Genomic DNA, 25,591 nt, shown 5'->3' with positions numbered 1-25,591 from the left:
ACTATCGTCAGTCTGACTATGGGAATACACTAGGTTTTGTCCATGTGTCTTCATTGTTTTTGCACAGTCAATTTAGTTCTTTGTTTCTAAGTATCATTTCACAAGATCTGATGTATGACATCGTATAGTTCCCGAGGTCTAATGTATAACAAAGGTAAGTTAGAGACATGAAGTTGGATACTGATAACTTGTTGGCAATTAAATATTCTCATTGCTAAGTGTTAGTTTCAGGTGGGAATTTTGAAGAAGGTTCTTGAGGAGGTTGAAAAAGTGATGCACGAGTTCAAAGGCACACTTTACAAGTCAATGGAAGACCCACAAATAGATTTGACAAACGTGAGCTTTCTTTTAACCATTTTCATTATTTTCACTTGATCCATTACAGGATAGACACATTTGGATATTTTCCTGATGCCTTATGGCTGTCACGAGCATCTTTATAGTCTATGCTGGGAGCAACACTTATTGCTTACAAATGAAATAGTCAGCTCTTTTTGTAGTATTTAATCTTGCTGCAAGATTCTAGTTACGGAAATATATTTCAGATAACTTCATATAGAAGAAAAGAAATGATGTTTGCATCTTTGTCAGTTCTAGACTTTCCATCAGCTTTAGTTCAGTTAGACTGATTGCATCATATACATGGTTACTGATTATGGTTTTGTTTTCTAATTGGTCAACACAGAACGTAGTACCTAGTGCTGCTTTCTGCTCGAGCAATTTTTAGTTGAAATCGTAGATTAATGCATGCATTTTTTTAAGGTAATTGCAATGAGTAGCACTTTTAGGGCTAATAATTAAGTGTATCGTGACGTTTTTAAAGAATGGCAAATATAGCAATTTCTTAAATCTCCTTATTTATTTTATTTTTATTCCTATTATACATTTGTTTTCTTTCTGAGTTCAACAATATGTGTTGTTGGGAGATTCTATCCTCTAACCTCTTGCTTCAGATTTTTTTTTTCAAATGATCTCTTCTGTTGTTTTTGTTCAATCTTGTTTCTCATTCTTGATTAACATCGAAATTTTTCTTCTCAATTTATTATTAATTTTCTTTAATTTTCATTATATGCCCAATTTCTACAATGTTTTCTTTCTTTAGTTATATTTGGTTTTCATTGACTTTTCTCTTCTTTACAAGTTCCTAGGGATGTTCAAATGACCTGAAAACTTGAATAGCTAGACTATCCAACCCAAATTGTAAGGTTTTTGGGTTGGGTTAAATTTTTTCTATATTTGTCGGGTTGGAATGTGTCTTGGGTTGAATAACTTTTTTTGAGTGGACCCAACCTAACCATAATTACATATATATTAATAGTATTTTCCTTTTAGGATTATTAGTTAGTTAGTTAGTTTTATCTTTCTTTCTTTTTTTTTTTTTTCTAAATATAATTTTTTTTAATTTTTTACTTTTAAGGAAACAACATTTTTCATTGATGAAATGAAAAGAGGTTGATGCTTGAATTACAATGAGATATAACATGCAAGGAAACTAGAACCCGAGAAGACTAGGGGATTAGCAGGCACACCGGATACCTCAACTAGGTTGACACACCCATAGTGTCCTCATCACATCCCAATAGAAAAAAACTAGCAGTAATAGGTAATACAAGATGACATAGTGTCTTAACAATATAGGAATAAGATCAAGACTAGACCAAAACATCATAAAATCAAACTATAAATGCATTTCAATTTTAGTTATTAGTCATGTGTTGTAGATGAATTTAAGTATTTTAAATTAACAAGAGAAAAACAATAACCTGACAACCCAACCCGACAATTTTCAAGGGTTGGGTTGGAGACCTTATTTGGGTCTCTCGGGTAGCCAACGACCAATTCAAATTTTCGGGTTGGTCCAAAAAACTCTCCAAACCCAATCCGACCCATGTACACCCCTACAAGTTCCTTTCCCCCTCTCTTGTTATTTTGTTGGTGTTTATCATTATATTTTTTGAGCACAATAGATTTAGACTTTTGACTTTTTTAATCAAAAGTCTGTCTTATGCCAGTTAAACTATGCCCATGTCGGCGTCTATCACTATAGAACTTTTCATAGTTAGAAGTCTATTAGTAATAGAAGTCTATCACCAACATACTTTTGATTCACAACCTAAATTTATCAATGATAGACTATTATGACGTGGAGATTTCAATCACTAACATATATTCTCTCTTTTATCACTGATAGATTTCAAACAAATATTTTTCTTTTCTTTCTTCATTTGCTCACTTTCTTCCTCCAATTTTGTTTTCTCCATCTCTTTCATTGATAACCCAACAAAATATTCAAATTAATTTGATGCAATCTCTTTTTCAAAGCAACCATAAGAACTAGAAATAATTAAACTACTACTTTACTGTTTATGATTGAAGTTGTATGTAATAGAAGTCTATAAGTAGCCTTCTATATGAGTGATAGATTTCTATATACTATGTGATATCTATCGTTGGCTATCGTTTATAGATTTCAAATAATATAAGCCTATAAGTCATAGACTCTAATCATTGGTAGAGTCTACTGGTGACCTTATATCAGTGATAGAGTATCATTTATCATTGAAAGAGTCTACCGGTAATAGAGTATTAGTGATAAATTCTATCGTTGATACCATTCTATCAATGATATACTTTCTATCAGTGTGATAGTAGTCTATTGCTGAATATCAGTGATATAGGTCTATTACTACCGATAATAAAATCTATCAATGATATACTGCTATTCGATAGACTCTATCATTGATAGACTCTGAGAGCTGGATCTAACTTTTACTATATCTACAATTTTTTTTTCAGTTGTGCTATATCTACTAATATTTTGGGCTTGATTGCTATATTTACAACCGTCCGTTTTTTTATTTTGGGAAAAACAAATTCAATTCATGCATTTTCTATTATTGGAACTGAATAACATAATTATATATCTTGAAGCTGTGCGATTGTTATTAGAGTGTACACAAATTGTCTTAAATAAAAGGTGGCTGGGTCAAAGCAACCTGCGAAAATTCAATATCAGAAAAACCCATGGATCAACTTAGTATAATTCACGGGGTAATTTCGGAAACTAAACAGACAGCTATAGCCTCTCTTTCTAAAATTACCTTTGTAAAAATATGTTTGTACCTAAATATATTCCCAATTTTAGGAGCACATTTTAAAATTTTATTCTTCCTTCTTAATTCCGTCCAAAACTACAATAAATTGTCGCTTGTACATGTATGCAAACTTTTGGATCCTTAACTTAATTTATTATTTATTATTTATTTTACTTATCTTTTTGGGGGTGGCTAATTATTCTTTTGATATATAGCTTGAGAATACTGTAAGACTACTATTGGAGCTGGAGCCTGAATCAGATCCTGTGTGGCATTATTTAAACATACAGGTAAACAGTGCTTCCTCATGGCATTTGGATTTTCTGATCATATATCCAATATGTGGCTTGAAATTAATATTATATTGGGCAGAGTCTTTTGAGGTATATAGATTTCTTTTGTTCTTTTTTCAATTTTTTTTAATAATATTTTTAAGAAACGATGGTATATATTAATCAAAGGAAAGAAGATACAACCAAAGAGAGTACAGAAGTTTGCCTTCCAATCTATCATAATCAAGACAAGGCTGTAAGTACGAAAAAAATATCCACACTATTACAAAAAGAATAGGAAAAAGCAAACTTATCTTTGAATGTTGGTTGGTTCCTTTCTTTCCAAATAGGCTATAAGAAAACTTTAACTATGCGGTCCCATAGAATTTTTGCCTTGCCTTTAAGGTTCCAACCTGATACAGCTTCGACCTACCAATCATCCATTCTAGGCCAAGCTCCAAGCCCAAGCTTTTTAAAATGAAACACTAGCCCTTGTACACAAAAGCACAGACAGTGAAGAAAAAGGTCATTTAACAACTTCTCCTATGCCACAAGGGTTCGGTTTTAGGGAGCTTTCTTTGAATTTGGGCATGGGTACTAAAATAGGCCAGAGACCAAGGAAACAGTAAGGTATCTCCTTACTTGTATTTATATGTAGAGTAAGAAAAGCCCTAAGGCAATACAACATAATCCCAACCTATTTGAGAGGGTGGGTAATCTCTCCTTCCTCAATATGAAAAGTATAAAATGAAAGCTATTATCCTTCCCTAACAATTACTGCCCAAACATTCTCTCAGTGCCCCCCTCTTCCTCACGTAACTAAATTGCAGGTTGCACATTGTCCTTTTTGCCCCTTTGAGTATACTAGATAGTAATTGGTAGCCTAAAATCACCCGTTGGTAGCCTAACATCACCCATCGGGGTCGAGACACCTTGTCCTCAACGTGAAACTCTCGGAATTGGCTGAGAATATTGTTGAGTTGATCCAGGTTGCTTCATGAGCTGGCAAGTTCTTCCAATTGGCTAGTAACTCAGTCATGCCCATGGACATCCAGTAACCAAAATTGTCATCAGGTTTGGTGATAGTAAGAACGGGGTTAATTGGATAATCTTCTAGATTAATTCCTTTTTTACCCCCATTTGTAATAAGCTCTATAAATAGGGGTTTTCTTTGTATGAAGCACATTATCATTCTAATAAGAAATTCACAATCTTGATTCTTGGAGGATTACTCTATTAGACCCCCGATCATTCATACATACAAGAGGAGGGGTAAAAGGGGAATTACTCCTAGGATAGTGGAGGAAGATTATAACCGTTTGGATGAGGGAACCAGGGGGGACGAGGCTTTATAACAGAATGGAGGGAGGCATAGAGGGCAGGAAATAATTTGGAGGTGAAGGAGAGAAAGCTAGCCCTCTCGAATTGGCTGGTGGTGTTGGGTTCTTTTCTTTTTTGAATCTTTGTTTTGGTTTCTTTCTTTTGTTAGTGGCCGAGTCATTCAAGTTTTTGTGCAAACATTCACCTGGGATATAAATAATACTCGATAAGGGTGAATACCTTGTTTTTTTTTGGTGTAAATTCTTGTTTCTTGTGTTGTTTAAGTTGGTTGCAAGAGCTAGAACCTAACAAATTGGTATCAGAGCCATTAAAATCCTAGGGTGAACAAGGCAAATGGCATAGAAACAGATCGAGGAAAGGGTCGAAGCCACGGAGAAGGAGATTTTAGCTATGAAGGACCTGCTCTTGGGTCTATGTAAGAGCGTGGAAAAACTCTTCGAGGATATAAGGGAAAACAGTTCGATGAAGAGGAATGAAGAGACTTGCTGAAGGGTCACGAAGCAAAAACAAGGGAAAGATGGAGGAAGTCGAGTCTACTCATCAGGTGGGGAGTGGAGGCACTGATAAAAGTATAAGCGACTGGAAATGCCCGTTTTCCACGGTGAGAATCTGGAATCGTGGGTATATTGTGCTGAGCATTACTTCGAGTGATCAGGAGAAGGTGAAAGTGGCAGTGGTGAGTTTTGCTTCGCGCCAGAGGAGGTGGACTGGTTTAGGTGGAGCCATAATCGGAGACCTATTGGAATGTGGGAGGAGCTTAAACAGAGGATGTTCGAACATTATCGACCCTCGATGGAGGGGAGCCTTGGAGCTTGATTGCTGAGGATTAAGCAAGATGGTAGTTATGCGGATTATGTGAAGAAATTTGTGACTTACTCGGCCCCACTACCGGAGATGGCAGAAGAGGTTCTTGTCGACGCGTTCTTGAATGGATTGGACCCGACGATACGTGCAGAGGTCATTAGTAGACACCCGGTGGGCTTGGACGCCAATATGCACGAGGCCCAACTGATTAGTGATCGTAACTTGGTGCTTAAGTTAGCCTTGGCCGAGCTGGGGATTAGTGGGTTGGAAAAGGACGGCCAAATCGGAAACAAAAGTGATAGCCCATCCACAAAATCGAACGTAACGACTACTCAGTTGGGGGCTACCAAACAGGTTACTATTCCTGGCAAAGGGAATGTTACGAAGAATGAACCCCCAGTCAGACGATTGTCTGACGTCGAGTATCGAGAACGGGTGGCGAAGGGATTTTGTTTTCGTTGTAACAAGAAATACTAGGTCGGTCATCGTTGCAAATTAAGAGAGAATCGTGAGTTGATGTTATTCATCACCATAAAAGATGAGGTAGTGGATCAAACTGGAGAAAAAGAGGCAAAAGAAGCACCAGAACTTAAAACGATCAAAGTGGTAGAAGATGCTGAGGTATCCTTGCGTTCTATGATGGGTTTTTACAAGGAACAAAGGTGAGGGGAAACATTGGGGGAACAGAGGTAATCGTTCTTGTAGACTGTGGAGCGACGCATAATTTTATTCATCACAGGCTAATCAATGAGCTGAAGCTTACAATAACTATCATTGGAAATTATGGTGTGGTGATAGGCAATGGGGAAGTGCTTCAGAGCAAGGGGATATGTAAATCTATTACTTTAATATTACAAGAATTGATTATTACAACTGATTTTCTTCCCATTGACCTGGGCAAGATGGATGTGGTCCTAGGAATGCAGTGGCTCTACACTACAGGATTCATGGGGGTGCATTAGCCCTCGTTAACTATGAGCTTCATGGAAGGGGATCGAGTAGTAACATTAAAAGGGGATTCGACACTCACTCACTCGGAAATATCACTAAAGGCCCTAGCCAAAGTTTGGGAGGAGGAGGACCTTGGGTTTCTAATCGAGTTTAAGAATGTTGAAATAGCGGATGATCGGGATGTGATTGAAGAGGTTGCTGCTCAAGGGGTGGAAAAGCTACCTATGATGATTCAATGCCTGCTTGAAGAGAATGAAGATATTTTTGGGGTACCAATCGAACTCCTTCCCAAAAGAGAAGTAGATCATCAAATCAACACCTTGGAAGGACGACCACAAGTTAATATAAGACCATACAAATATGGGTACAAGCAAAAGGAAGAAATCGAGAAACTTGTTGGGGAAATTCTCGAGGTGGGAATTATTAGGCCTAGTCGAAGCCCCTATTCTAGTCCAGTATTATTGGTGAAGAAGAAAGATGGAAGTTGGAGATCTTGTGTGGATAACAGGCAATGTTTTAAAAAGCTCTTTCGGGCGTGCGCCTAGGTGCAGGTCCGGCGCCTCGCCTTGAAAAGCGAGGCTCACAAAATAAGGCACGTCTTAGGCGCGCGCCTTTTGTGAAGCCCCAAGGATCAAAGCCCTGCGCCTTGGGGCTTTTCAATTATTTTTAAAAAATAGTAATAATTAAGGATTTTCCTTCTTTATTAACTAAAAGGATCAAGTTTTAGTTTCTTGTGTTTTGGGTCCCTTTTTTCCATATTTCCACTTCAATTATACTCTATCTTTTTAATGTAATATTTTTATATATAGTGCGCCTCACAAAAAAAAGCCCGCGCTTTTTGTGCGCCTTGCGCCTAGGTTCTAGAGGGCCATTGTGCCTTAAGGCACCTTGGGCATTTAAAAACACTGATTACAGGAAATTGAATCAAATAACGATTGCTGACAAATTCCCTATCCCAGTGATCGAGGAATTACTTGATGAGCTCCATGGTTCTGCGGTTTACTCCAAACTAGACCTAAGGTTAGGTATAACCAAATCCGTACGAGGGAAAAAGACGTTGAGAAGACAACCTTCCGGACGCACGAAGACCATTATGAGTTCCTTGTCATGCCTTTCGAATTGACTAATGCACCAGCAACATTCCAATCATTGATGAACCAGATCTTCAAGCCATTCCTTAGGAGGTTCATCTTGGTTTTTTTTTATGACATACTAGTCTACAACCCTGACATTACCACTCATGAAACCCATTTGGCTGTGGTCTTCAAGCTTTTGAGAGATCATAAACTATTCGCAAATAAGAAGTGCATATTTTTTCAGCCTAGAATTCAATATCTCGGTCATTGGGTGTCACAAGAAGTGGTGGAAGCCGATGGGGAGAAAGTAAAAGTGATGTTGCAATGGCCAAGGCCTACTACAGTAACAGAATTGAGGGGTTTTTAAGGCCTCACGGGATACTATTGACGGTTTGTACAAAAGTATGGTCAAATAGCAGCTCTGACTTAGTTATTACAGAAAAATGCCTTCCATTGGGACGAGCGAGCGAATCGCGCTTTCTAAGAACTGAAGCAGGCCATGACTTCACTTCCGATGCTAGCGTTACCAGACTTCTCAATGCCTTTTTTTGATTGAAATGAATGCTTCGAGGCATGGGTTGGGAGTAGTGCTTACTCAAAATTTGAAGCCAATTGCATATTTTAGTAAAAAACTGTCTCCACGAGCACAAGGAAAGTCGGTCTACGAGCGTGAACGGATGGTAGTAGTGTTGGCTGTCCAAAAATGGAGGCATTACCTCTTGGGAAGCAAATTCACCGTAGTATCGGATCAAAAGGCGTTGAAATCTTTGATTGAGCAATGGGAAGTACAACCACAGCAAAGGTGGTTAACCAAATTGTTGGGATATGATTTTGAGATTTTGTATCAGCCTGGTCTCACGAACAAAGTAGCTGATGCAGTCTCCCGAATTCCCCATACCGAAGAACTGATGGCAATGTCCGCACCGGCTTTACCCGCTGTTGACAGGATACTCGGTGGGGTCCAAGAAGATGAAGAGCTCCATGCCATAATAGCTAAACTCAAAGAAGATCTTGAGGGAAAGGCCAATTATCAGTTGTGTCATGGGAAGCTACTTTATAAAGGGAGATTGGTGCTGTCCAAGAAATCCTCGATGATACCCTCGATGTTGCATACCTTCCATGACTCGGTACTCGGTGGGCATTTAGGTTTCCTTCGAACATACAAGAGGATGTCTAGGGAAGTATATTGGCAGGGAATGAAGGCGGATATTAAGAAGTATGTGGAGCAATGTGACACGTGTCAACGGAATAAGGCAGAATCCTTGAAACCAGTTGGGCTGTTACAACCGTTACCTATACCTGAACACGTTTGGGATGACTTAACGATGGATTTTGTAGAAGGGTTGCCCAAATCAGAAGGATTTGATGTTATCATGGTGGTTGTGGACAGACTTAGCAAGTATGCTCATTTCGTATGATTAAAACATCCTTTCACTGCAAAGCAAGTGGCTGAGGCTTTCATCCAAGAGGTCATGCGACTTTCCCAAAACCATAGTGACAGATCGAGACCAAATCTTCCTCAGTCATTTTTGGAAGGAATTATTCTCAATGATGGGGACAGTGTTGAAAAGAAGCATGGCTTGCATACAAGAGGAGGGGTAAAGGAGGGATTACTCCTAGGATAGTGGAGGAAGATTATAACCGTTTGGATGAGGGAATCATAGGGGGAGGGGACCACGAGGCTGTGCTTTATAACGGAAGGGAGGGAGGCATAGAGGGCAGGAAATAATTTGGAGGTGAAGCATTCGAAGCCGAAGGAGAGAAAGCTAGCCCTCTCGACTTGGCTGGTGTTGTTGGGTTTTTCTTTTCTTTTTTGAATCCTTGTTTTGGTTTCTTTCTTTTGTTAGTGGCTGAGTCATTATAGTTTTTGTGCAAACATTCACCTGGGATATAAATAATTGTCGATAAGGGTGAATACCCTATTTTTCTGGTGTAAATTCTTGTTTCTCATGTTGTTTAAGTTGGTTACAGGAGCTGGAACCTAACATACTCCTTGAGGCTACTTAGGCTACATTAATTTGGTATTAGAACAACTGTTTGGGCCAATGTTGATTGCCGTTGGTGGAAGACCGGGAAACTCTTGGTGATGTCTATCACAAGAGGGAGCTTTGAGTGTTGTGTTCGTTGCCAAACAAAACAACCCACATCTATTTAGGGGAAACCTTTAAAATTCACGCCAAGAAAGAAGAAAATTAAAGAATCATCAAGAATAAGATTTTACAACCCCAAAAGGACATTTAAGGCTCGAAATTACTCATTTGGTTAGAACATGACCAAGAAAGGTTGATTCCTATTCAAGAAATCAAAGAATCAGTCATATATTCATATACGTATTATGAGATGGAAACATACTCAAGAACACAACAACATGACTACTTTGATCCTATAGTGTTGGAGAATATAAAGAAAATAGCAAAAGAACTCCAATATTCATTGGGAAAAATGTCTCAAAGCATAGATCAATAAATGCACAGTTTCTTCATCGACAATTATTATAGAACCAAGATCAACATTACTGGAAATCTATCGTCTAAAGCGTAAAATAGTGTTCGGTAAATCGCACAAGCAAATAGTACAATGCAAGCAAGTAAAGCAATCTATAGAGTTTAGCATTTGAATTGTCTAAACTCAAAGTAAAGTCAGAAGGTCTAACCATCTTGAAGACATGTTTAGCACTTCCGAAGATCAGTACCTCCTGGGATAATGCTCCATAAATCGGCTAGAAGGGCATTCATATGCCAGGTGACCATGTCCCTCGCAGTTATGGCAGATCATCAAAGGGCCCATGCAATCCCTACTCATATGGCCAAGCTGTGCCAACGCATAAGGTCTCGGCAACCACTAACACCATCTCATACACTGCCATCACCATTGCTGATGCCTCAATCTCCTTGGTCTCTGATGACGTTGGACTTTGGACACTGTCTGGCCACATGCTCTGATACATTACACAAGTTGCAAATAGGCTCATTTGGACAATTGCAAGCAAGATGGTCTGTCTTGCAATTTTGGCATGCCTTCTCATTAGTACAATCAGATGCTAGATGACCTTACTTATAGCAATTATTGCAATGCCGCAAGTCCTCAGGTGGCAGCAGGGAGCCATGCATTCCCTGGTCCAATGTCCTGCCTTACCACATGTGTGGCAAATGTCTTTTGCAACCTCCTCTTTAATCGTTTCAACATCTATATCTAAGATGTCATGGATGGATAATGTTGCCAAATTGACTATGGTTGGTGGTTAAGGAGATGATGTGCCTGTAGCTTTATTCTCCTTACCCAAATTATATTCATCTCGAAACCATACCTGAGTAACTTCCAATGTTGATACTCCGACGATAACTCTTGATTCTAACAGATATCTTAAAGCTCCCTGATCCGTCCAGACAATAAATTCTTACCCAACAAATTGGGCACCAGCAGTGTACTACAACCACCAATTTCCCTTTGTATATGGATTTAGCCCAAGCTGTAGTGGACAAAATGTGACTAAAGAAGACAATTGACCATTTCTTCCGCTGTAAAACAACCCCTAAGCCAGTTCTTAATGCATTGGTTACTACAAATGGCTGATTGAATTTAGCAATTCGAGCATTGGGAGCATGTGACTGACACTTTTTGGTTCTCACTCATGCTTCCTGTGTTGGGTGACGTCTTTGGAAATTTTCTAGGAAATATGTGAGTGATAATCTTGGTTTCTAATTGCCAGTTTCCATGGAGTTTGTAATTATCTTCTTTTTTATTGATGAAAAGTTGAGCACTTATTTTATTTTATTTGAGTTCAACAATTGTGATATTGGAGAATCGAACCATTGGCCTTAGCGATGGTAACAACTAATAAGTGTCATCCACACTTGAGCCTGGAACACCTTTTGTAAAGCCTTTGCTTGTAGCCGATTTTTTCTCTGTTCTGTATAACTTTTGGTGATGATTGGAATGGTTTCTTAACATAATGAAGGGAATAAAATGCATTTTCCTGATCTGTATCTTTTTCTTTTCCTTTCCCCTCATCCTTTCATGTGTAAGTGAATTGATTACTTTGGAAGTCAAGGTTTTAGATTTAGTAAAAAACGATCAGCTCACTGGGCTACTTTATGTTTTCTTTCATAGAATCACAAGATACGAGGTTTTCTTGAAAAGTGCACCTTAGATCACGAGTCAAGAATGGAAGCATTGAATAATAAGATGCGTGAAAGAGCTGTTGCTGATGCAAGATGGCGGCAGATTCAACATGATCTTGATCAATCTGTAGGTGAAATCTGTAAAGATGATTCTTATGATAATTTGAGCAAATTTATTAAATTGACTGTCCTTAATTTTTATTATTTTTTTTGTTATTGTCGTCAGTCAGATATTGATCATTCTTCTGCTGTGGATGGTCGTCTCCCAGTGGGTGTAGGACCTGTGGAAGTATATAGTGAAGAAGTTGATGCTCTTAGAGCTAGATATATTCAGAGATTGACTGCTGTACTTATCCATCACATACCAGTGTTTTGGAAAACTGCTCTTTCTGTTTTCAGTGGGAAATTTGCCAAGGTATTTTGACATGCTTTTTCCGTCAAGATGCCAGATCAGTTCGTGATCTGCTGCAAGTTGTCTTGAATATGTGAATCTGTTATTTTTAAATCACTTCTCTAATTCTTAGTGATTGTGAGGATAAGATTAAGTTTTGCTTAACTTCCATGTATCTTGATGCTCGATTTCGATAATTTCAGTCTTCTCAAGTTTCTGCTGAATCAAATGCCAACACCTCGGCTAACAAAAATGAGGACAAGGTTGGCGAGGGGAAGTACTCAAATCATTCTCTCGAGGAAGTTACTGGGATGATACGCAGTACACTATCTGCATATGAAGTAAAGGTGAGAGTGCAGTTGACAGTTATGCTTATATCTTAATAATCACTGCAATTATGGTACTGGATGATTTTGTCTCTATAATTTTACTGATGTTCTATAAGCATTTTGGTTATCACTATTGACTCTGTTTTTGAAGGGTACTCTCCTACCATCCGTGAAGAGATGTCTCTTCAAGATAGGGAGAGTATCTCCCCAAGACACCGAGGAGGGGTTATCATTCATGTAGTTGGCTTTTGTTACTGGAAATTTTGTAGTTACCCTTTATTTTCTTTTTGCATCACTTAGCAGGGAGAAGTTTTTTATCTCCTTGGCCTTGGGAGGACAACTAAATACCTTTTTTGTATCTTCTAATTACTACAATATTTATTTTGCGTCCTTTATACGTAATTATATTCTCCCTTTTGAGCTGGATTTTAAGAAAATGTCCTTTTGTTTTGGCTACTCAGAGATACGAACTTAATCAGTCAGTGTTTACTGTTTACAATTGGTTCCTTCATGGTGTACATGCCCTTAGTAAATTTATGTAAAATACTTAACTTGTCAGGTTCACAGCACCTTTCGCGAGCTTGAAGAATCAAATATCCTTCTGCCGTACATGAGTGATGCCATAAATGAAATATCTAGCGCATGCCAAGCTTTCGAAGTGAAGGAATCAGCTCCTTCAAGTGCTGGTATCTAGACATCATTTATATCTAAATTTTGTCTGCCTGCTGCAATCATTCACATGTTTTTTTCTTTTTCTTTTTGTGATTACAGTAATTGCACTGCGAACGCTTCAATCAGAGGTGACAAAGATTTATATTTTAAGGCTTTGTGCCTGGATGCGAGCTTCCATTGTAAAAATTTCAAAAGATGAAACATGGGTCCCTGTGTCAATTATTGAGAGGAATAAATCTCCATACACAATCTCTTTCTTGCCTCTAGCATTTCGATCTATCATGTCGTCAGCAATGGATCAAATAAATTTGTAAGTCTCTGAAGCTTTCTGTATTTCTGTTCCTTGTACCACAAAGAAGAGAATGAATAAAGCAGAGGTCTTATCACAGGAGTATCTATTGCTCTTTGACGACTATTCTATATATATTAATGCCTTACAATGCCATAAAAAATTAGTTCGGGCTTGTGATAGTGAGATTTGTTCAGATATGGGGTTTCATTTACATTTAAAATAATAGAAATTGCTAACTGCATTGGTATGATGCGCTAAGGGTTTATGTTTGTGACTACCATGCATAAACGTTGAAGTCAAGTAATGATGGTTAGATTGAAATTAAAAAGAAATAGAAAAGGGAAGATATGAAATGCCACCCATAACCTGATTTGATATTGATATAATTTCATTTTATCGTAATAATGAGATGAAAGTCATTAGTGCTATAATTAATTATACTGGCATTCGATAGATTCAGGTATGTGGTTTCATTTTTTTTTTCAAATAATTGGAAATCTCTAATTGCATTGCTTTGATGTTCTTTTTGTACTTGTTATCGTGTACTATGAAACACAGGATATGTAATCATTGTGTGGATACACGTAATGAGAAATGAGAGCGGGAAGATAATATCCTGGTTCATAAGTAATATATTGGCATTTGGGCATAGAGTGCAATGTTTATCTATTCTCTTTATTAGGATGAAGTTTCAGTTATTCGTAAGAGAAATTTATACATGCACATCCGGTTTAGCAAAATGTCACTGCAAGATCTACCTTCTTTGGAGATGTAGACAAAAACTTCCTTTTGAAAGAATAATACTTATTTCTATTTAACTGATTCTCAGTTACATTAAATTTCAGTATGGTTCAGTCTTTAACAAGCGAGGCTTCGAAGTCGGAGGAAATATTTTTTCTACTTCAAGAAATTGAGGAATCTGTTAGACTTGCATTTTTGAACTGTTTCCTTGATTTTGCAGGTACTATATGCTTCAACTTCTTTTGTTATACTTGCATGAAAATATTTCTTAATTATAGCTATGATATACATCATTTTGTGCATACCTTGTCTAGGTCATCTGGAGAATATTGGAAGTGGGCTTACCCAAAACAAACAAAACAAAGACAGTCCACACTTGCAGAATGGATTTTCTCATGATTTGCAAGAAAAGCTACTTTTAGATATGCCTGGGAGTCTTGTGAATCCACATCAACAATTGTTAATAGTCTTGAGCAATATTGGTTTTTGCAAAGATGAGCTTTCATGTGAATTGTACAGCAAGTACAAGCATATTTGGTCGCATTCTAGGTAGTGTTTCCCCAGCAGATATACTGTTTTATCCTTCAGGTTTCTAATAATACTTTTCCTAGATGTGGTATAAAATTTCATGGTTGACATGTGATGTATAATATTTAACTGAAGTGCTTTATATATTTTTTAATTTTGATTTACTTTGAACTCCCTGTGATTGAGACTATGGATGCTGAAAAGTTCTATGTATTTGCGGGTTCTCCACTAACACCCTCCCTTCATTCTAGGGTAAAAACTGAGGAGGATACCAGTGACCTCCAAGATCTTGTTATGTCCTTTTCTGCACTTGAAGAAAAGGTCCTTGAACAGTACACATATGCAAAGGTATTGCTAAAATCCATTCTAATTTTATATGGAATTTATTACTTTAGAGCAACAACTATCGATACTGATTCCTGCTTTTTTGTTAGAAGTATATTCTCATCATCCCTGAGTCCCACCTTTCTTGTATATATTTTGACAAGAGGAGCGAGTAATCCACCTTTCTTGCATACATTTTGAAAAGAGGAGTGAGTAATCCACATCTTCACAAACCTTAGTGGGGTCCACATGTTTTATGAAACTTTTCATTGAAAAATGAAAAGAGACTAATGCTCATGGACAAGCTACATAAAGGAGAAAATACATGGGAAGGCTGCCTTGAAAATACAAAAGATACAGAGGAAAATATTAGAGCAACAAGGACAATGTAAAGTAGCGAAGAGGACTTCAAAAACTATTTGATACTTTAATACCGTTCCAAAACTTCATGAGACAGAAAGATCCTACCAAATGGACTACCAACAGAAGGAAAAACTTGTAACTCGAAGATTAGCTTGAAAATGAAGCCCAAACAAACTGACTTGCTTGGTGCTCAATCAAAAACACCTCTAGAAATAAAACCATCAATGCAAAATCTTCTAAACTGGCTATATCAGTGTGTAGAGAGGGGTCCACATTGTTCTCAAGCTGATGTATAGTAGCACATTTAATTGTTCCTTCACAATCAAATATTCAGCATCGATTATAGATAATTTATGTGTTTAAACAAGTAACATCTTATTTGAAATAGCTTCTCAAGATGTGGATATATATATATTAGTCGCTGGAGAGAGATTATCATCCAAGGAAAAGGAAAAGAAAACTAGAAAAGAAGAGCCTTGTTCAAACGTGCAGCTTACATAGTTCTTTTATTTTAATTCTCTCTTTCACCCATATTCTTTACATCGTCTCCTTTTCAAAGCTCTATAACTCTCCATCTCCCCCACCCCCCTCCCCAATTCTTTGTTAGCTACTTTCTTGTCCCTTTGTAATAGTCTTTTCGGCAAGCATGTGGTTCAGATTGTTCCATCATGCTTCTAGCTCTGTAGTCTTTTTACTCCTAAATTTAAGCAGCATCCTTTTGTCAGGTGTGTGGTTTTGAAATTGTGGTAACTTACAGTTTCGCTATGACTTGGTTCACACAATTCATTCAATCCACCAAGTTGAGTTGGGTTTTTAACCACTTGTTATTCACAAATATGATGTCTTTTTCCACATTCAATGCGAATCATGCATTTTCTTTTTCTTGAAACTTATTTTTATATATGATCTTGAATTTAGTTATGTATAAATATTTTAATTTAAATGATTGATTATTGTTATTATTTTTAACTTAATGGAGAGGCTCCATAAAAGTTGTTGTTTACTGGTTTTGTTTGTCGGTATGCTGGATATTGTAGTTTGAAAGATATATGCTGGATATTGTAGTTTGAAAGATATATGCTGGATATTGTAGTTTGAAAGATATAAGAATGTTCGAGACAAGTTTGATGACTTAGTAATGTTTGAAGAAGGGTGTAGATGTATATTTATTTATAGTGAAGAAATGCCGAACTGATAGATGAATTTTCTTTTACTGTAGGTCAAAAAGATGTTGAGGGTGACTGATAACCTTATGTTCTGCTTTACTTTTCTTTTTCATCATGAAATCTTGTTTCAGATATGAATATAGATATATTTCTGTTTCCTATCCCGAAAAAATGGAGGAGGACAAAAAGAAAAAATAGAATAGAAAAGGAGATTTAAATGTATATAGTTGGGAAGCTTTCTGCTTTAGAAAAAAGAATCCTGAATATTTAATGTGATATTTAGTATTCAAAGTAGCTCTTAAAAATTTGAATGAACCGATGCAATGAAATGGGTCTCCTTCACAATGGGGATTTTTATTTATTTATTTATTTTTTATTATTATTATTTTTAATATATATATATATATATAGGGAGGGAGGGAAACTTTTATAGCAAGCTGGCTTTGTTATTTAGGGCTTGAGAGGATATGATGGTTATAAGGGTATGCAGACTCTTGGAAGAGGGAGCTTAGGATTACTCTACATTTCAATACTCCCTCTCGAGTTTCTACAAGCTGGATTTTTGTGATTATTTCTCTTTTTTAATAGCTCAATTGGAGATCTTGTAATTGTTTTTTCCCAGTTCAACTTTCTTAATAAGAATCATTTTCTTACCAAGAAAACCAAGTTACAAATTTTTTGTTATAGTTTACAAAGAAATGGTATAATATTCTTATGTTTCTTTCCTTTCTATTCGATAAGAGCTCAATTTCCCCCTTTTTTTGAAAAAAAAAGAAACAAGACTTTTCATTGATATAATGAAAAGAGACTGATACTCAAAATACAAGATACTAACATAAAAGTTAAAGAGTACAAAACTAAATTAGAAAGATAAAAGCTCTCCAATTCAAACAAATATCTTGGATATAATAATTAGAAAAATTTTTAGGTAGAGAACACTGAGAAGAAGCAAAAGGACGAGCTGAACCGAAACCATCAAGCCAAGGAAGTGATTTATCATTACAAACCCGTTGATTTCATTCAAACCAAATCTCAGACAAAGGAGCTTTAATTGCATTGGACCATAAGAGTTGAGAACAAGAAGCCAAGTGTAGTTTGGTTGGAGAGTTGTGTCTTTCTTCTTTCGGGTTCCGTCGTCATTTATCTAATAGGGAGACGACAATAGGGAGACGATGGTGGTTTCCTCTCTCCTTTCTTTGTTGGAAGAGTGCAATTTTAGGGAGGGGGAGAAGGGATGTTTGGGTTGGAGTTCTAATCCTATTGAGGGTTTTTCTTGTAAGTCCTTTTTTAGGTTGTTGTTGGATCCATCTCTTGTTAGTGAGTCGTTCTTTGATGTGGTTTGGAGGATTAAAATACCAAAGAAAATTAAGTTCTTTTGGCAAGTTCTACTAGGTTGGGTGGACACTTTGGATAGGCTTGTTAAGAAGATGACCTCGTTAATGGGTCCTTTTTGCTGTATTCTTTGTCGGAAGGTGGAGGAAGACCTGAATCATCTTCTTTGGGCTGTTGGTTTGCGAGGTTTGTGTGGATTTGCTTCCTGCAGGAGCTTGAGGTTTAGATTGTTGGCCAAAAAGATGTTCGTGTGATAATTAGGGAGTTCCTCCTCCATCCGTCTTTTAGTGAGAAGCCGTTTTTTGTGGTTAGTTGGAGTGGGATGTTTGTGGGGGAGAGGAACAATAGGGTTTTTAGAGTTCTGGAAAAGGATTCTAGTGAGGTTTGGTCCTTAGTGAGGTTTCATGTTTTGCTTTGGGCTTCGGTCTCGAAGGTTTTTTATAATTATTCTTTACTTAGTTGGAAACCCTTTAGAGAGGGTGCTTTTGTGGGCTTGTTTTTTTTGGATGCCCTTGTATTCTTTCATTTTTTCTCAATGAAAGTTGTTGATTTCATTAAAAAAAAAAAAAAAAAAAGAAGAAGCCAAGCGTAGACCAACCAAAATTTGGATGGTATTCTCCCGAAATGAGGTGCCAAAAACACAATGAAGCTGAAAGTAAGAGAATAATCGCCACTAGGAAGATGGTGATAAATGATAATTAAAAAAAACAAATGCTGCAAGTCTTCACCATGAGCCAAACACAGAGGGGAGATAGAGGGAGGTAATAATGCTTCTGAAGTTTGTGATGTGGAGTAGCAGAACGATTGAGTGAACCAAAAAACATCATCCAAACAAGAATCTTTATGCGCTTGGGACTTTTGGATTTCCACAAGGCTTGATAACCTTCTTTAACCATTGGGGAAACAGAAATTAAATGCTTAGAAAGGAAATTAACCGAGAATCTCCCGGAGGAATCCAATGACCCGAAAATCTGAAACTTCTTATTTGAGCAATCCATGAAAAATAAGGTTCCAAGAACAAGTAACTTCTTCCCTGGGCAATGAGGCAATATTAAACAATTGAGGAAAGCTCGACTTGAATGAAAACTCGTTAATCCAAGAATTAAGCTAAAAATGAATTCATCTACAATTTCCTAATTTGAAAGCAGCAAGGTAATTAAATTTTAACCAAACTTTGGATATACTAATCCATGGGTTTCTAAAACTCAAGCCGAACTTCCCTGACATTTGCCACCAGTGTGAGTTGATACCGTGAATACTTTTTCTTACTTTACACCAAAGAGCTTCTGGTTCATGAATAAACCACCTAGTAATAGAGCCAAATTTCTATTTTTTGGATTTCCCAAACCGAGACCATGAGCTCAAATTTCCATAAAACAAAGTAAACTGGTTTCTATTTGATAATGTTGATGAATTCCCTCTTCTAGCCTAATCAGTTGTATTATTAAGAGCTTAAAGATAAATTGATACTCATATTGCACATAAATAGTATTTATGAAAAATTGTACATAAATACTCATATTGCACATAAGTTAGTTCATCCAACGAATATTGAGTATTATTTGAAATTTCAATATTCAATAAAAATTTCCTCAATTTTTTCTTTCAATGTAAAGCTATCACATGCTTTCTTTTTTTCTTTTATGAAAAATTGTAATCTTATAGATCCAATGATAAATCTCACGACCGGGCAATAAGAAAAAGGGGAAAAAAAAAGGAAAAAGAACAGCTAGATCAAGAGGAGCCAAAACAAAAGTAAAGGCAAAAGCCAAACAAAACAAAATCTTTCCTAATATCATCGCAAAATTACAGAGCTTTTTGCAAAGTTCTGTTTAGATGGTTTATAATTGTTCAACGTTTTCTTTTCCATGGTCATGAACATTAGCAGATAGTTTTTATTTTTCAATCATTATTTATCCATGCACTAATTGTTGATTCTCTTCACATCAGGCAAACTTGATGAGAACAGCTGCAACTAACTATCTATTGGATTCTGGAGTCCACTGGGGAGCTGCTCCTGCAGTTAAAGTAAGTATGCTGCACTGGAGATAGTTCGCACGAGTGCTCCTACTGATAGCACCACCTCTTATTTTCTTTTATTATTTTTTTATTCTTTCGATACTTAGCACCTAAACTAGTGCTCTCTGCTTTTTCGTTATTTTTTCCTTTCCTTATCTTTTTTTTTTCCTTGTATTTTTTTTTCTTTTTGAAGGGTGTGCGTGATGCAGCTGTCGAGCTACTCCACACTCTTGTGTCTGTCCATGCTGAGGTAATCTTATCATCAATTTAGGATATTACCAACTATGTGCAAGAAGTGAACAATTGCATTCTCATTGTTCTGATTTTCGTTCCTGATGGTGTTATTTCCATCGACAAAAGGCTCCTGCACTTTTCTTGTTCTCATTCCATTTGCTTCTTTCCATCCTTCTAATTACTAGTTTTGGTTTGTTGACTCTTATAGTCTTAGTTTTAATTCACTGTTTCAGGTTTTTGCTGGTTGTAAGCCCCTTTTGGACAAGACACTAGGCATTCTTGTTGAAGGTTTAATTGATACTTTTCTCAGCATTTTTGATGAAAATGGAACAAACGAGCTACGGTCACTTGATACAAATGGTTTCTGTCAACTCATGCTTGAGGTAAAACTAATGTTTAACATTAGGGGAGCGAAATCTGCGTTGGCATATGATTCTGGTCGAATATAGGATGTTTTTCATGTCTTTAGATTTCAACCGAGGAACTTGCAAGAAAAAATGAACAGTTGGTTTGTATCAACTGCAATCAAATAAATAAATTGTCCATCCTCCAATTCCAACAGAAAAAGAAAAAAGGTAAAATAATAACGAGCTGAAGGAAATATGCCATGTATATCACGTCCCTTGTTTGTTCAATGGGGCATGTATGATAAATATTTAATGTGCATTGGAGCAGCTTCATTTAGATGGTTAACCTGTAATGGTATTTGCTGCCTTGTGTTCCTCTTGCAGCTTGAGTACTTTGAGACCATATTAAATCCTTATTTCACATCCGACGCTAGAGAGTCTTTGAAGTCTTTGCAAGGAGTGCTTTTGGAGAAAGCTACTGAAAGTGTGACAGAGGCAGCTGATAATCCAGGCCATAATCGTCGGCCAACTCGTGGGAGCGAGGAAGCTATAGATGAACGACAACAAGGAGCAACTGCCCCAGATGAACTCATTGTAAGGAACATCTTTTTACATTACATTCTTGTAACATGTTAAAGTTAAAAAATATATCTTGACAACTCTTTATCATTTTAGATTTGGCATGAACTTTTTAGTCCCTCATGTTTCAGAGTTTTCTCAATTTAGTCCCTTCTTTTTAACTTGTACCACTTCCCTTGGTGCATGTTGTAATTGGTGTGAGATGGAATCCTATTTTATCTAATATTTAGAAATTCAATGGTATTAGAAGCTTATCATTTGCCCATTTTAAAATTTACCAACGAAAAAGGTATACAGCTTCAAAAAATTTTTAGATGTATGGGACTAGATTGAAAGAACACACACAAAAAAAAAAAACATAAGGACTTCATTATTTCTCTAATTTATAATGAAATGGTCTAAAAAGGAGTAGGAAAACTACGTCAACTTCTAGAATTATATCATTTTACCAATTGCCACATGATAGTTGGTTCATATGTCAACCATGTCTTTTCTTTTACTTCGGTTCTGTGCATTGGGCTAAGGCGAATATCTTTTCTATGTTACAGGCACTGGCACAGCAGTACAGCACAGAGTTGCTTCAACAAGAGCTTGAGAGAACACGAATAAACACTGCTTGCTTCGCAGAGTCAATTCCATTAGATTCGGTTCCTGAACCAGCCAAGGCAGCTTACACTTCATTTAATGCCACTTATAGAGGAGGCACAACTCCCACCGGGTCTCCGAGTTTCTCATCCCGGAGCAGGCGTCGCTTGTAGCCTTATTCTTGTTCGTTTGATGGATTTTCTATGTCAATGCACGACTACATTTTGGTTTTCCTTCATTCTTGTAAGTAATTAAATCTTCATTGGTAGTCCTAGTTTTATTCTTTCCATGGTTGGTTTTTGCTGTATTTGATTTGTCTATTATTTATTTCAGTGATGTGGTACTGTTCATAATTTGTCCCGAGTTTTATGCAATGTTTTTCAACGAATATTTGTGTTAATAATATGTTCGATTTCCTTGGTTTTATGCAGTTATCAATGGCTGCTTTCGATCTTGGAAATATTGAGTCTTGATTGTTGTGCTCTGGTTGTCTAAATTTTGAAAACTTGCTCGATTGTTATTGACAATTTTCCAAAAAGTTTAGAGTTTAGTTTTCAATTTGTTTATCTATGGTTTGCCAGATCAGGAAACAATCAGAAGCAGCATTATAACTTTGGTCATTTAGATTTCGGAACATGAAAAGGTAAACACAATCCGGAACTCGTGGCAGGTTCAAAGGTGGCAGTACTCAAAGTTGGGTGTAAATCTTTCATGGTGTACTGCAGGAAATAGAGGAGTATGCTTTATGGTAAACTAGAATCTTAGCTCTCATTGATGTTAATAAAAATGAATATTATTACCAGCAGATGCAACTCATAATGTTTTATTGTTGAAATATAGGACTTGAAAAATGAAAATATTTACTTTGATCTTATGTTCAATGTTTCGTAGATCTAAAATTGCTTGTAAAGATATAAATTATTAAAGAAATTGAGGCACAAGGCTATAATTCTTACGGTCAAATTGAAAAGCTGCTTAAAGTTGATAATATTTCTTTAAGGTATAGTTTGTCTATGCATTAAATTTTGCCCCCTCTTTTCTTTTCAAAGTGTTCCTAAATTTTTGGGACCAAATCTTGTGATATCTTGTGAATGTTACTCGATGGTTATTGGCAAGTACTCCTTGTAATTGGAGATTTAAATTTCTATACCTAGGGGTGAACCTTTGAGCAAAACTTAATGTCATAAATTATTCTTAATAAAAAATTATATACATATATATATATTAAAAAGCCATCTTTTTTGAAAAATATTTTTGGACTATATTATCCTTAGTCAATGGTAAATTAACAAATATGCCACCTGCGGTTAATTACTATAATGTCTCTGTTTATCTTTCTTTCATCTCTCCTCTGTCTCCTTCATCTACCTTCCCTCATCACAACCAGGGAGGGTGATACCAATTCCTTTATTTTGAATTTTCAAATCGAGAGAATCACTCATAAAGCTTCTTCATAGTTTTAATCTTAAATTGAACATCTTTTTAACACTTCCTTTAACAACTTGTAGGTATGGCCAGAGCTAATGCCTCCCAAGCAAACCGCTATCAGTAAACACATTATTTGAATATTTAATAAAAGATATTTGACCCATAAACATTGGCAAATGGCTCTAAGCACATGTTTGGGAGTGATTTCAAAATTGTTAAAATCACTTTTGTCGTTTTTAAAATTGTACTTAAAATTTTAAAATTAAATATTAAGCTGATTTTGAGTGATTAAAAGTATGCTTTAGAGTGATTTTGAAAATTTAAACTAATGTGGTGAAGATGACAACAATTAAGTGGTGGAAGCTGCGGGGCAAGGTGGGGATGAATGAGAAATGGGGGAGACAACAATGAAGATGTAAGAGAGGGGAGGGGGGCGAAAGTGATTTTTTTTTCTCAAATTTAAAAATATATTAAAAATAATAAAAGAAAACGTTCGTAAATGATGATGTTAGGTGAGCGACATTTTAAATTTATTTCTTAAAATTTACGGACTAAAATAGCTAATTTAAAACTTTGGTTGGAAAATTGTTAGAAATAACACCTTTAAATTTTCACCTTATAAAACTAGCACTCTTTTTGGAAACTTGTTCAAATAGTTTTTCTCGGTCCATCCTAGGTGAGATTGACCAAAGATTTAGTTAAAAAATTAACCTTTTCTAATTTATTGATTGTTTTGACCATTTTGGGTCTTTCTCGATACATGAGAGATTACATCGAGATTCTAGTATTTTTTTTCAAAATATTATATGATCTTCTTAAATCTTATACCAAATCTTATATTTCAATTTTTCTTCAAATTCGATTATCTTTACTAAATATTATATCAAAATCTTACGTAAATTTTTAAATCTTTAGTCCAATTTCTAATTTCTAAATCAATTTACTAATTAACTAAATGTTTTTTAGATGATTGATTTTGATTTTTAAATTTTTGGAAATATTAAAAATTTCAGAAAAAGGTAAAAGATAGAAAATATATAAAATAACACCGATGAATTCTTGGGTAGATTAAAATTGAGATTTTATATATTTTCTATATCTTGCCCATTTTTTTTTTTTTTTGTAAAATTTAATTTTCCCAAAATTTAAAAATCAAATTGCAATCATCCATTTGGAAAAAATCTAATTAATAAATTCATTTGAAAATTTAGAAATTTTTATAATTGTAAAAAGAAAAATTTGCCTAAAATCACGTAAGAATTGAGTATAACATTCGGTAAAAGATAACCGAATTTGGAGAAAATTTGAAAATATATAAGATTTGGAATAAGATTTAGATAGATTAGATAATCTTTGGAAAAATTATGTTTAAACTCTCCAAGATGTACTCAGAAAGGCCTAAAAGGGCCAAAACAATCGATAAATTAGAAAAAATGAAAATTTTAACTAAATCTTGGTGGTCGATCTCGCCCGAGATCCATCGAGAAAAACTAAGACTTTTCAAAAAAGCATGCTAATTTTGGAATGATGGAAAGTTGATGATGCTATTTCTGACAATTTTTCACTTTAGTTAACTACCTATCGCATCTATTGGTAAACACTTAAGGAGAAAAGATACTTTTCCAAAAAAGGAGGAAAAAAAAAAACGTTTTTAGTTCATATTGACAAAAATATTATCAAAGTTTTATATGCATAGATTAATCACAAATTTAATGGAAAAATAAACAAATATAAACATTTCGACAAACTATAATAGATAGTTTCATTTAAGTAAATTATAGTATAATAAGAAAATAGTCAAAATAACTCATCTAAACTCAATGACTTTACGTTGTTTCTTTAAGACGAATTTCCCTCTATGACATTCAATGTTTCATGATTCACAAACAATCATCTCCTAAGATAGGTCAAATTACTAATGTGTGAATACTGTTAGGGTTGATGCCCTAACTCTCATGGGTCCTATAGTTTGTAATGGTAATGTACAAACGATTTATTTATTTAATAAAATTTGATTTTTTTCATTTGACATTTAGTAGCATTAACCCACAAAACCAATAAACTAATATTCGAGTTTATCTTCAGTAGCTTAAACATGTATGTAGAGACATACATGTGGATCATGTTTAAGTGATAACCTAAATGGTTTGTAATAGATGGATAAGGCTGAGTACCTTATCCTGATGACATTATGAATACGACTTTCTTTGTAGATGTTACAATTGTTGTAAAGTACTACAAATGATTTGATCCTGATAATTCGTGTAGAGAAATGTGAGCAGGGGTGTTTTGTATAAAGGAGTTTGTATAAGATTGGACCACAAAATGAATAATCTCATTATATAACACCGTTAATAATAGATACTTACATTTCACCAGGATGACCATAGGTGAAATGACCTAAATCTTGAGTGAGTTGTGAACTTCTAAACCCAATTTAATGTAACATTTAATTATCATATATATCCCATATATATGTGAAAAATCTCTCTATTAATTAATTCTTTGTGAATCTAATTCACTTGAATTAATTAATTTGAATCTTATTCAAATATTACTTTCTAATTTGATTATAGATCACATTCATAATTAATTATATAT

At 35.6% G+C, this 25,591-nt stretch overlaps 1 protein-coding gene and 1 pseudogene across 13 annotated transcripts in view; one reads left to right on the top strand and one right to left on the bottom strand.

Moving 5' to 3' along the window:
* The window catches only part of LOC120085645 (exocyst complex component SEC5A-like), a 31,438-nt gene extending 8,913 nt beyond the window's left edge, over window positions 1–22,525 (top strand). The window contains exons 7-22 of one of the 13 annotated variants that reach the window (XR_016532018.1): window positions 232–336; window positions 3,311–3,385; window positions 11,650–11,787; window positions 11,887–12,075; window positions 12,255–12,398; window positions 12,940–13,066; window positions 13,152–13,362; window positions 14,190–14,305; window positions 14,400–14,634; window positions 14,865–14,961; window positions 19,749–19,826; window positions 20,011–20,067; window positions 20,285–20,434; window positions 20,783–20,992; window positions 21,526–21,805; window positions 22,233–22,525. Coding sequence is in view for 5 of the 13 variants with exons in the window: in XM_090317645.1 (XP_090173771.1) it covers window positions 232–336; window positions 3,311–3,385; window positions 11,650–12,075; window positions 12,255–12,398; window positions 12,940–13,066; window positions 13,152–13,362; window positions 14,190–14,305; window positions 14,400–14,634; window positions 14,865–14,961; window positions 19,749–19,826; window positions 20,011–20,067; window positions 20,285–20,434; window positions 20,783–20,992; window positions 21,526–21,735 (2,241 nt within the window). In the remaining 8 variants the exon portion in view is untranslated. Of the gene's footprint in view, window positions 1–225; window positions 337–3,310; window positions 3,386–11,649; window positions 12,076–12,254; window positions 12,399–12,939; window positions 13,067–13,151; window positions 13,363–14,189; window positions 14,306–14,399; window positions 14,635–14,864; window positions 14,962–19,748; window positions 19,827–20,010; window positions 20,068–20,284; window positions 20,435–20,782; window positions 20,993–21,525; window positions 21,951–21,993 lie in introns of those variants that run through there. The other 12 variants (XR_016532017.1, XR_016532019.1, XR_016532020.1 and 9 more) reach the window with 12 other exon arrangements.
* On the bottom strand, window positions 10,094–11,550 carry LOC150033826 (uncharacterized; annotated as a pseudogene).
* Window positions 22,526–25,591: the final 3,066 nt, after the last annotated feature.

Source organism: Benincasa hispida, chromosome 9 (genome assembly GCF_027475165.1).
Source record: "Benincasa hispida cultivar pf3 chromosome 9, pf3_genome.v1.1, whole genome shotgun sequence".
Taxonomy (NCBI): Eukaryota; Viridiplantae; Streptophyta; class Magnoliopsida; order Cucurbitales; family Cucurbitaceae; genus Benincasa; species Benincasa hispida.
The sequence above is the reverse complement of the archived record's forward strand: the minus strand, read 5'-3'. Positions and strand labels throughout refer to the sequence as shown.